Source organism: Microtus ochrogaster, chromosome 8 (genome assembly GCF_000317375.1).
Source record: "Microtus ochrogaster isolate Prairie Vole_2 chromosome 8, MicOch1.0, whole genome shotgun sequence".
In the NCBI taxonomy this organism is placed as follows: Eukaryota; Metazoa; Chordata; class Mammalia; order Rodentia; family Cricetidae; genus Microtus; species Microtus ochrogaster.
Genome location: NC_022015.1, coordinates 14981030 through 14994449, shown reverse-complemented (window position 1 = coordinate 14994449; position 13420 = coordinate 14981030). Strand labels below are relative to the sequence as shown.

The following is a 13420-nucleotide window of genomic DNA, read 5'->3' as shown; positions in this document are numbered from 1 at the left end:
GGAATCATAAAATGAAAATCTAAAACAAACAAAATGAAGGACAATTGTCTCAATGGGTCTAGAGGTCACTCAGTGTGTAAAAGCTTTTGCTACATAGACATGAGGACCTGAGTTTGGATTTGAACACTCATGTAAAAAGCCAGGAGTGACTGTGTATACCTGAAACCCCAATGTTGTGAAGTGGAGACAGGAAAATCACCAGGGCTAGCTGCCGACCTAGCTCCAGATTCAGTGCAACACCCTGCACCCTGTTTCTAAGGAATAAGACAGTGAATGCTAGAACAGGACATCTGATCTCTTCCTCTGGTCTCTGTACATGTGTGTATACTACACACACACACACACACACACACACACATACACATGTGTGCTGGGAGAAGACAAGTCTAAGCAGAGGAAACACCAAGAATAAAGACTTACACCCAAAAACTATCTTAGATGCCTAAAGGCACTCATTGTTAATACCTGATGTATCTTCTTTTATAAATTTTTCTGTGTATACGGATATTGCATTTTTAAAATAATTTAATGGTTAAGTATCATAGTAAATTACTTCATGGTTGTAAATATTTGGTGCCTCTGATGATATGTATGAAATGAACCCCTCTTTTGTATTTCCTATTCTCTAGGCCAGCATTATTTACCTTTTCTAGTATACCAGCTTCCCTGTCAGCAGGCCAGATTCATCACAAATCAGAGAAAAACCTATGTCTTAGAACTTTGTTTCAAAGTAAGAAACATTGGCTATTGGAGCTGGAGAGCCGACTCAGAGATTAAGAGCACTGGCTACTCTTTTAAAAGACTCAGGTTTAATTCCCAGCACCCACATGGTAGCTCATGCCTGTCTATAACTCCAGGGGATCCAGTGCCCTTTACTGGCTTCTATAACATCATGCATGTATGTGGTGCACAGGTGCACATACTGTAAGTGTAAAAGAAAATTTGGAAGCCTGGAGAGCTGAGTTAATGGGTAAAGGCACTTGTCACACAAGCTTGGTGACCTGAGTTTGATCTCCAGGAGCCATGTAAAGGTCAAAAGAGAAAACCGATTTCACTGGGTTTTCCTCTGCCTGTAACTTACATGTATGTTTGCAGTATATACAAAAGAGAGAGAATTTTAGAATGATTAGTGCCTTCTAAATATTGACTCAAGTATTGAGATTTTTTTCTCATTTCTAGGTGGTGATTAGAAAACTGTATAGTTCCTTCTCGTTTGACCTGCCAATCTGTAATCTGAAGTGTCATTTTGTAGCACTTATTAAAAAACTGTAATTTGTAAAAAGCAAATCTGTAATCCCAACACTTGGATTGCTGAGTTGGGAGAATTACCTGGAGCTACTCTGAGATACTGAGTGAAGACTTGTCTAAGGGAGAAACCATAATTCATATCATAGGATTAGAATTAGCAACACTTTTCATATAATTAGCTTCTAATGAGTTTTGAATAAATTTTTTTCAGAACTCAGATTCCCTTTTGTGAAGAAATGTCATGGGTAGCTATAGTGTTTGTTTCACAGGAAAACACTGCCCTCACGGATGTCTAGTCAGCATTACTATATAATGGTAAAAATTAGAAACAAATTAATATCCAGCATTAGGAGATTAGTTCCATAAGCTCCCTGTTGTAGAATGGCACATTGTTTATACATTGAGAAATTTAGCTAGGGCTGGGTGAGGTGACTAGCAATTAAAAGCTCTTCCCACACAAATCCAGTGACCTTAGTTTGATCCCACATCCCACCATGAAAGAAGAGAACCAACTCCTCAGATTTATTTTTTGGCCGCTATACATTCGCCATGACACAGGCATACCTGTACTCATATACACCCCAATAATTAATGCAATTAATTTTTTAAAAGGAAATAATATGTGAACATTCCATAGTATATTTTAAATAAAGGCAGTTTATTAATTTGGATAGACAAAAAGTGGCATTTAAAAGAATAAACTATTCATAGACAAATACTAGGATATTAACTGTGATAAACTTGATGATTTCAAAGGTCATTAATGTTTGGGCTTTTTTTTGTTTTAATGTATTCTTAGGCTAAGGAAAGGCTAAGGAAATTAGCATAATATACTTTAGCCATTCAATAGAAAAACATCCATAGAAAGATAATAGTTTGGCTATCTAAGGTGACTTCACAGGTGTTTACCATTCTTAGATCACAGCTTCTTGACAAATTGGTGCATGTGGGCCCAGTGTCTCTCGTCAGTGCCACTTTCAGGCACTCCGAAGCCCTGCAGGAGAGAGATACTATGTCTCTGCAGTGCAGAACAGTGTGTCTCTGCTGAGAAACTGGAGCACGTTTCCCATAAAATAAGGGGGTTTTCCTGGCTGCAAAACAAATCTTCAACCCCTTGAGGGTAGTATTACTCCTAATAGAATAAATGCTAGCTAGTCCTGCTCTTTACTTAGCCTAAAGTAGTCATATAAACAACATTCCCAAATCTCACTGATTTTTGACAACCATGTGTAGTAGTTAGATGAATAAGTAGTTGGGTTTGCTTCTCTGTATAATAACCTAGACTGACCTCAGACTCGGTCCTCTGCCTTGGCCCCTTACATGCCAGGACCACAGAGGTGTGTGCCACTGCATCCAACTTTAGTTGATTTTTGAGTGTAAAGATACAGTAAATTAGATGTGCTGTTTAATGCTACATTATAATACTAAGGGCATAAATTTTGTCTCATTCTTGATTTCAAGCCAGTGTATACTTTTAATATGTTTTCACTCGTTTTTTATGTTCCATTTTTGTATCTGTGGTGTGATTATCTGTATGTGTGTGCATGTTTTGTATGTATATAGAGATATACATATGAAAGTTCAAGTCTGAAGTCAGGAATCATCTGCCATCTCTCTTCCACTTTATATATTGCGGCAGGCTCTCTTAACCACACTGAGAACTCTGGGATTGCCTGTCTCTGCCTCCCATGGCTGGAATTACAGGCAGGCCATCATGCTGCCTGGCTCTTACATGGATTCTGGGATCCAGACTTTTGTTTTTGACACTTGTATGGCAATTGCTCTAATCACTTTTTCCCAGCAATTCATTTAGTTTTAATTGAGATACAATTCTTAAACCTTTTATTCTGTTGAAAATCGGTGCTTTTATTAGAGTTTTCATAGAGTTGTAGAGCATAAGCACAATGAAGGTCTTGTTCTTCTAAGCTGTAGTTTTTAGGGATAAAGTCACAGTGCGAAAAACAATACCTAGTCCTCCATAGTCCACTATGCCTATATTCATAGTGGGAACTTGTTTCCTGCCGTGCTGCACTGTACATTTGTAGCTTTTGCGCTTTTATTAATATGACCTAATCGCTCTTCTTTACTTCCTCAGTTACATTACTTTGTTCAGAACCACTTCACCAGTGCAAGAATGGCTTTGGTTGGACTTGGTAAGTCTGAAATTGCCTTCACGTGCATGAAAGTTTGTTTCCCAAAAGCAAACCCTTAAGCTGTATGGCATATGCATGGGATTGAACATTTTGAAACTCTTAAAAAGACAGTATAAATAGGGTTTTGCTAGTTGTTTGGGAAACAAATGAATTTTGCTACTTCCCTTATAGACTTGACAATATTTGCAAAATTTGTGACAAAGGTAAATTTTTATAAGCAAAGAATGTCACTAATAACTAAGAAAATTTTAATCTGAGATTGGCAAAAATAAAAAGGCTAACACTTCCCAGTATTACCTAGGGTTTGAAGAAATACATGCTGTCAACAATTATTGGTATGCTGAGCGTGGTGGCTCATGTTTTAACACGGTGCTCCAGAAGCAGGTAAATCTCTCTGAGTTTGAGGCAGCTTTGTCTACATAGTAAGTTCCAGACCCAACTAGAGTACATATTAAGAGTCCATTTGAAAACAAAAAGAATTATTGAAGTATAAATTAACGTTCTTTGAATATATCTATTAAAGGTTCTTTATCTCGGATACTGTATAGCCCCTTATCAAGAATGTGGCTTGCATATACCTTCTATCGCATGGGTTGTCTTTTCACTCTTGGTTGTCCTTTGATATAAAGCACAGTATTCTAACAGGTATTAGAAACACATTAATGTCAATTAGAATGGTATTGATTAAATAAATGATCCATCCATAGAGTGGAATATTTTATAGCCATTTCTAACCACTTAGAAAGATACAAATTATGGAAGACAAGTTAGAAACATTAAAGAGATAATACCACTTTTATAATAAGGTTTTGGTATGTAAGTGGTAGAGCGTGTGTTTATCTTATTTGATACCTTAGATTCAGTGGCTAGCACTGAATTAAAGGCAGGTGGATCTCTGAGGCCAGCCTGGTCTGCAGAGTGAGTCTCTGGACAGCAACGGCTACAGAGAAGCCCTATCTTGAAAAATAAAGAATAAAGGGGAAAGACAATGAGCATATACTATTAACTATACAGGAAAACATCTAGATGAATATAATAGTTAATAACAAATTGTAAATTGTTACCAGGAAGAATGGTATTTTGGCAAGAAAATTCATGCTTTCTTTGTTATTTATTTCTATAGTATTTATCAACTTTTGGGTTTAAAAAATAATTTATTAGTATGTATGTTATGATTATATATTATAATAAATATGCATACATAAATCCATATGTATGTACATATAATTAGCAGCCGAATACATGCCACCAGCACCACGTGTGTAGAGGTCAAAGACATCTTTGTAGAGTTGATTCTTCCTGTCCAACCTCAGGTGGGTTCCAGGAATCCAGCTCTGGTCTCAAAACTAATGCAATGCCTTTGCCTGCTGAGCTGTCTGGAGGCCTATATTTGCATTTAATGATTACATATTTTAAAACAAGGAAAAATATATGCTTTATAATTATAAAAATATTGACTCTTTGTTTTTGCTTCAATTGAAATAGGTGTGAGTCATTCTGTCCTAAAACAGGTTGCTGAACAATTTCTCAACATGAGGGGTGGCCTTGGTTTAGCTAGTGCAAAAGCCAAATACCGTGGAGGTAAGTATTCTTTCTCCTAGACTTAATAACATATGCCATTGGCATTTCTCTACAGAAATAGCATGTTGGAGCAGTATTGGCTTGATTGTTACCACCAAACCATATCAGTACAAAAAAAAAAAACCAAAAACACTAGATGACTCAGGTATTATGTTAAACATGCTTTGAGTGGGAAAGACCAGACAAAGCACAGACCCTAATCTTAATTCATTAGTACTATGTCATAGAGAATGCTGGTGAATAAAACCAATGTAATAAAACTACTTTTCTTACTCCTCCCTCATTATATGATCCCAGGTGAAATTCGAGATCAAAATGGAGACAACCTGGTTCATGCTGCTATTGTAGCAGAAGGTGCTGCCATTGGAAGTACAGAAGCAAATGCATTCAGTGTACTTCAGCATCTTCTTGGTGCTGGACCACATATCAAGAGGGGCAGCAATACCACCAGCCTCCTAAGCCAGAGTGTTGCCAAAGGAAGTCACCAGCCTTTTGATGTGAGTCCAAGCAGTGAGTCCAAGCAGTCAGTATTTCTGTTTTAGCTTTCAGAAACATGTTACTTTGATATAACTTTGTTTGTCTATTATGATAGTCTGATTTTAAAATTTAAAATGAACAATTATAAGCTTGATTGGGTGGCTCAAACCTGGTATTCCAGCAGAACGAAAGGGAGGGAAAAAGTGCTTACTTCACAAGCATGAAGACCCAAATTCAATTCCCAGAAACCATGTATGAAGGCTGAAGTGGTAGCACATGCTTATAATCCTAGTGCTGGGAGGTGGAGACAGGTAGGTCTTGGGGACTCCATGGTCAGTCTGCCTTTCCTACTACATGAGTTCCAGGCCAGTAGGAGATCTAGTCTCAAAAAACAAGGTAGTCATTGTTTGGCAGATGATACCCAACTTTGTTGTCCAGCCTCTACACAAAAGCACATATGCACAGTTATGTAACATGAGGGCCGGGCTTGTTGGGGTTTCTGTCCCACCCAGTCCCCCAGCCATTTAGTCCCAGAGAAAATCACACAGAGATCTCCATAAGTTATAAAACTGATTGGCCCATTAGCTCAGGCTACTTATTAGCTCTTATAACTTATATCAACCCCATTATTCTTATCTGTGTTAGCCACATGGCTCGGTACCTTTCTCAGCGGGATAGCTCACATCTTGCTTTGGTGGTCTGTGCAGAACTGGGGGAAGAGCTTCCTTCTTCCCAGAATACTCTTGTTCTCATCGCCCTGTCTCTACTTCCTGTCTGGTTGACCTGCCTATTCTTCCTGCTTGACCAATCAGCATTTATTTAAAACATAATTGACAAAATACAGACAATTCTCCCACACCACAGTTACATACAAATACATTAGTTATATAAAGAACAAAAATGCTTATAAAAGAAAGACTTCATTTTCCTTATTTCCCTAGATTCTAATTCTTATCTTTCTTTCTGTTCCTGTTCCTGAGACTGCTTTCTCAGTTTTGCTGATCTTTGTTTTCCAAACAAGGTTGGGGGGGGGTGTAAAAAAACAATGAATTGTTTACAGACATAGCCCACCAGCTTGAGATTAAATTTACAAGAATGATGACAGTAAGAACAGAAGGCTCGGCCTGAGAGATTACTCAGTGGTTAAGATCACTGGCTACTAAGAGGACCTGGGTTCAATTCCTAGCACCTCCATGGCAGTTCACAGCTGTCTGTAACTCCAGTTCTAGGGGATCTGATACCCTCACACAGGCATACATGTAGGAAAAACATCAATGTACATAAGATAAGAATAAATAAATGATTTTTTTTTTTTTGATTTTTTGAGACAAGGTTTCCCTGGGTTTTTGGAGCCTGTCCTGGAACTCCCTTTGTAGACCAGGCTGGCCTCGAACTCACAGAGATCCGCCTGCCTCTGCCTCCTGAGTGCTGGGATTAAAGGCGTGCACCACCACCGCCCAGCAATAAATGATTTTTTTAAAAATGTTTTAAAGTGGCCTGGAGACATGGCTCAGCGGTTAAGAGCACTGGCTGCTCTCCCAGAGGTCCCAGCAACCACATGGTGGCTCACAACCATCTGTAATAAGATCTGGCGCCCTCTTCTGGTGTGTAGGCATACATGCAGACAGAATACTATATACATAATAAATAATTTTTTTTAATGTTTAAAAAAAACCCAGAAGGCTCCTGATAATGTTTTGGTGGGTTTTTTTTTTGGGGGGGGGGGAGGAAGGACATGGTCTCATGTATCCCATACTGGTCTCAAAACTTGCTATGTAACTGAAGATGGCCTTGACCACCTAATATTCTTGCCTCTACCTACCAAATAGAAGGATAACAGGTGTGTGTACCATCATGCTATGTTAACTTTTGACATTTTCATGGCAGAAGAATGCTTTCATAATGTAATATTTGCATCAGGAATGTATGAAATATCAACCAGGCATTAGGTAGCATACACTTGTAATCTCTTGGAAGGTGAGGCAGGAGGATCAGGAGATCGAGGCTAGCCTACACTATATACTAAGACCCTGCCTCAAGTGAGAAAGAAAAAGAAATTGTGAAATGTCAGCCAAGTATTTATAACTCCTTGGCCTTTAGCTGAGTAGGATGTTGCACATTTGTGATCCTAGAACACAGGATGTCGAGACGGCAGGAAGAGGAGTCAGGCAGGCCCATATAGGTAACGAGTCTGAGGCCAGCCCCGACTGCATAACACCCTCTCCTAAAGAAGGAAAGGGACAGAGCAAGAGAAATGTACTTCAGGTGGTTGGACTGAACATTGGTCAGTTTCTAGTGTAGTGCACAGAACATGTAGGTCTGTGCATCAGTAAAGTCCTCAGTCATATGACAGCTCACGGTTTTGCCCCTCTGTTTAACATTTGAGTGGTAGGAACCTTTTGTATATGATTTCCAAGTTATGCACAAAACAAGCATTTTAGCTTTTAAAGAAATTTTGAAGACTAACTATGAAACCCTTTGAATCTTCTGTGTGGAGCCTTTGGGTTCCCTGGAACACAGTTTGAAATCCTTTGCCTTAAATTTAACCTCCTGTAGGTTTCCTTTCCCTTGGTGCATCATTATTTTCTTGATGTGTCAGTTTTCACCATGTATGTTACTGGTGTTCTTATGTTAGAACATCAGATTAGGACTTTTGTTTAGAAATGAGCCAGAAGTTTGAAATGTGTCCAGGATTGTTTTAGAATTACAATTAAACTTAAAGTATATTTCTTTTTATGCTTTACATAGACTAAACCAATAGTTTTCAAACTTTATTGTGCATAAGAATCATCTAGAACACAGGTTTGAAATGTGGGCTTTTCAGGCTGCATTCACAGGAACATGAATTAGTAAAACTGTTTCAAGAATCTAAAAGTCTATATTTCTTAACAACTTAGGTGAGATATTAAATAGGCTAGCAGACCAGTGACAGGATTCCTGTAACATTTTCCCCCTTTTGTCTAATTAAGAGGAAAAGGTTTACATAATAAAAATATATGCAGTAAGAATTATTGTCGGGTATTGTCAGAAGGGGAAAAAAGGTAATAATAACCTAAACAAAAATGAGACTACATACAAGAGCTATTATTAAGAAATATTCAATGTCCAGACTATTAATTGGCAAATTTATACAGATTACTCCATTAGCTGTCCTCTCCTGAAGAATCTAAAGTTTTGTACTTAATATGTCCTTAGCTAGCCAAGTGATGGTAGCACACAAGCCTTTAATCCCAGCACTTGGGAGGCAGAAGCAGTTGGATCTCAGTGAGTTTGAGACTAGCCTTATCTACAAAGTGAGTTCCAGGACAGCCAGGGCTGTTACATAGAGAAAACCTGTAGTAGAAGCTGCAGGCCTGCGTTCCTGCCACCCAGCTCCTAGCCGCCTGGCTAGCTTATGTCCCAAAATAACAACACACAAACTGTATTCATTTAAACACTGCTTGGCCCCCTAGCTCTAGCCTCTTATGGGCTAATTCTCATATTTTGACTAACCCATTTTTAGTAATCTGTGTAGCACCAGTCTTACCGGGAAAGATTCAGCATGTCTGACCTGGCGGCTTGTTTCATCGCGTCTGCCCGGGAGAGGGGAGCATGGCATCTGAGCTCGCTTCCTCTTCCTCCCAGCATTCTGTTCTGTTTACTCCACCCACCTATGTTCTAACCTTTCAGGGCCAAGCAGTTTCTTTATTAATTAACCAATGACCTTCTTCCTTCATCAACCTGTTTTGTTGAACAACAAAAAAAAAAAATAAGTCCTTAGCTAAGATTTGAGAGATCTATAACTAACCATCTAGTCTTCAATCCCATCAAAGACTTGAGAAGGGAAATATTACTTGAGTAAACAGGAAGTGTAAGCAAGTGACTTCTAAAAATGTAAGAAATGACAGAAACAGCTGGCTGCCTGCACAGTTCGCAGGGTTCCTCTACAATGTTGGGGCATCCATTTTTGGCTTATGGACCTTGCATAGCTGACAGATTCTTCTGTGAAGCAGGGAAATTTGAATGACTGTCCTACCTTGTCTTGGCAAAGCTTGGCAGTCTCCTTTCTTGTGTCCTGCTAGTCCAGTTTGGACAGTAACCATCAGTAGTTGAAGCAAGGGCAGTTTCTTTCCCACATGGCTAGCTTTTTCCATAAGGAAAATACACTCCATACAGAGTTTCTTTGATGCCCATTGTCTTTTCTGGAGTACATTGTTGCTGTCAGGAGCAGACATGTCTCACTGTCTAAGTTATTAAAACATTTTAAATGCTATATTCTGTAGAGCTTTGAAATGTTTGAAGATTATCTTTCCATCTGAAATATATATTTGTGTATCTACAAAACCTAACATGACTATAAGTTTGACTATTATATAGATAATTAACTGTATTTTTGTTAATCTGTATTTCTTAATTATACATTACATTTTTAATTGAGCTGTATAAGCACAGTAATTTGAACAAGAGTAGAAATACACATAACAAAATTAACTTTAAATTTCTATCAATAAACTAAGATCCATATCAGTGTAAAGTATTTTGAGATTAACATTTGTTTTTTGGTTAAAGTATATTCAGTAATCTACCCTTTTTTCTGATCATTTTTATATCATATTCCCCTTTCTTCTAGAGAGACTGACTATGACCAGTAGCAATTTATAACCAACCTCCTGTTAAATGAAAACAAACTTTTATAACCATTATTTTGGGAACATGGGCATAGTTTTCTAGACTACTTTCTGCTGATAAGGGGTGCTGGTCATCTTTGGGGGACCCTGAAAAAATTTAAGAAAATTGTTAAGTCTTGGCTGTAGTGTTTTGTGAAGCTAAATCATCTCAGTCATCAGCCTGGAAGCTGTTCTGGATGCTGGATCATCTGGGCCATCATTTTCATTGGTGTCTGGTCCCTTTGCTCTGAAAATATATAAACTTTTAAAAGTAACTACATATCTGTATTAGTACAAGTGTAGATTGATCATTGTACACAAGTCAGTCAAAGATGGGTTTTTTTTTTTTTTTGGTTTTGTTGTTACATGTTTGAGCAGTTTCTTGTAGTTCTTTTACGTTTGATTTTTTTGTAGCCAGGATTTTCAGGGAGGTCTTCCTCGATTAAACTTGATTTTTCTTAACCCAAAATGAATCAAGAGCCTTTCATTTCCTGTGGAAGGAATACCCTCTCCCTCAGAGTAACATCTTTTGACTTAAATTTTGAAATCTATGGCCATTAGGCAAAATTTGTATCTAACCCTTTGCCTTTGTTTATAGGAGAAGTAAGGTAAATAGGTGAGACAGTTGTTGGTACCAACAGCAGAATAAAGAAATCAAGTCTATCACACGTTGTAGTCTTTGTCCCTTGACCATATTGTGTTCTGTAATTATGTTTGTACCACCCTTAGTCATCAAGAGAACCTTGGAGTAGCCCAAAAGAGGAAGATGAGCAGTTGTTTTAGGAAGGTTTAAGTGACACAAAACTGTAAATCTTTGCAGTTTTGAAAAGGGTAATTTATGTAGAACTTGTCAGCCCTCACCAGATCGAGTAAGTTATTATTTGTCTTGCTTATAAGACAGAGGTGTAAGTTTTTATCAAACCACATTGGGAAAATTGTGATCTCTTCTACCAGGAAAAATATTGTAAAGTTCCATTATATTTTAGGTTTCTGCATTTAATGCCAACTACTCAGATTCTGGGCTCTTTGGAATCTACACTATTTCCCAAGCTGCAGCTGCTGGTGATGTAAGTACAAGCTCATAACTCCCAGAGCCTTTCTCCCATTGCCTTGTCTTTTAGTTAAATGTGAAATGTCCTAATACCATGGCTTGTCAAGGATCTCTATGGTATGATATCACTGGATAATCTGTTATAGGTAAAACTTTTTGAAATGTATATTAAAGATTACAGGAAGGGGAAATGCATACTATGGTTCTGCTTAGACATGTGTTTCTGACATCTGTATTTCAGAACCCAGAAGTGGTCAAGTATAAGATGCGTATTTATGGGTCTTCATTGTAAATATGGTGTTAGTAAGAAGGCTAGGGTGTGGCTCAATTAGTAGAGTGCTTTCTTATAACATATGTGGCCCTGGGTTTAGCATCATCACATAAACTGGGTGTGGTGGCTCATGCCTATAATCCAGTATTTTTTATCCCGGTACTAGGCAGGTGGAGGTAGAAAGATCAAAAGTTCAAGGTCAATGTCAGCTACTGGTGAGTTCTGGGCCATTCCTGGGCTATTCCTGGGCTACATGAATCCTTGTCTCGAAAAAAGAAAAAAAAGGAAAAGAAAACTAGTTGAGGTTCTAGGAAGCAACACGATTTGCAGGTATGGAAGGAATAGCAAGAGAAAGAGAAGAGAAAATGGTATTGAGTGCAAAAGAATGAAAGGTTGAAGAAATATAAGGATATATTTGAGCAGATACAGAAATTAGAAAACAATAAATGGTTCAAATTTGGGAAAAGAGCAAGTATAATCTAGAACACAGGACATTTTAGTTTAGCAACAAAAGCTAATGTTGGAAGGCAGTACTAAGTCACACATGGAGGGTAAGAGAACTTGAAAGTATGAGACTTGGGGAAGTGAATGGTTTAAAGCAGGGAATACCTGCAGCATGTCAGGGTCTCTTTTACAGTGACCATGGACTCATAATCATCCTGGTTTGGTTTCTTCATTGGCATTTACTTTCCTAATAGGAAAACAAAGGAGGTAGGTGATAGGATTCATGCCAGGTCGGGGTCATGAAAGTGGGCAAGTTAGAGCAAGGAAGAAGATCAGAAGTTGAAAAGATTGTCAAGAGTTACTGAAGGGATGGTTTGTGAATGTGGGCCAGTTGAAAAAGCCGGGGGCCTGACAGATTGGGAGGAAGTGGGCAAATTGAGGCGTTAGAGATCTTGATAAAGTGGGAGGGTGAGGTCAGGGCTTTGGAATTGGAGACTCTGAGGGAATTGTGTAACCTTGGCAGTACTAGGTTATGTTCAAGTCTGGGGTTGTAACAGCCATGGAAATGGGTAACAGATATGGAAGAGAAATCAAAATCTTGAATTTAAGTCGTTACAGAGAATAAGCCACAGGTCCAGAATGGTCAGGATTGAGGTGGAAAAAATCCTGGATCAGATCCTAATATATTTGGTGAGCATGTGCAAGCTTGGCAAGTTAATGCTTGCGTGTGTTCCTAGTAAATAACAGTAACATGGAGTCTGTGCTATCTCGAGGAGGAGGCAGCCTCTTCAGCCAGGTTCCTCCTATGCCACTCAAGGTTTGTAAGAAGCTTGGCTGCGTGGAGACTTATCAGTTGTGTCTTTATATATTATGTATGTGTGTATAAGTGCGGCTTCATCTAAAGGAAAAGGCTTTTTTTGGCTCAGTTTCAGTTTGTCGTAGAAAGGAAGGTGTAGTGAAGGAGTTCCTCTAGATTAAGATGCAGTAAACAGGAACAGAAGGAGCTGGATCCCTTCAGGCCCAGCCCCAGTAGCCATGTCTGTTCATTGTGCAGTGCCCCAAATGCTCTCACAGTAGCACCAGCTGGGCCTGGGTTCAGACATAGGAGCATCAGGAGAACATTTCACATGAATCCCTCAACTCTGTATGGACAGGGACTTTAAGGACCACATGGTGACCACAAAATTCACAGTGGATACTAGACTTTCCTCTTGTGTTTTTGCCTCATTACAGGCACACTGCTTACCTTGGGAGCCCCAGGCTCTGTCCACTGATGACCGGTTTTCACTTGTTTACCATAGGTTATCAAGGCTGCCTATAACCAAGTTAAAGCAGTTGCTCAAGGAAACCTTTCCAGTGCAGATGTCCAAGCTGCCAAGTAAGTTTCTATATTAATTATGTATGTTATGCTTCAGTTACTTAAAAGCTGATTAAAAAGACAATACTGTCTACTCATAAGAATTGAAAAGTAGGCCAGGTGGTGGTGGCGCACGCCTTTAATCCCAGCACTCGGGAGGCAGAGGCAGGCGGATCTCTGTGAGTTAGAGAC

General features: G+C 38.8%; 1 protein-coding gene across 1 annotated transcript in view; it reads left to right on the top strand.

The window, feature by feature from the left end:
• Window positions 1–13420, top strand: part of LOC101998866 (cytochrome b-c1 complex subunit 2, mitochondrial) — a 29816-nt gene that overhangs the window by 13287 nt on the left and 3109 nt on the right. Inside the window, exons 8-12 of the mRNA XM_005351155.2 lie at window positions 3344–3401; window positions 4887–4982; window positions 5280–5479; window positions 11092–11172; window positions 13173–13249. Coding sequence (XP_005351212.1) covers window positions 3344–3401; window positions 4887–4982; window positions 5280–5479; window positions 11092–11172; window positions 13173–13249 — 512 coding nt within the window. The remainder of the gene's footprint in view (window positions 1–3343; window positions 3402–4886; window positions 4983–5279; window positions 5480–11091; window positions 11173–13172; window positions 13250–13420) is intronic.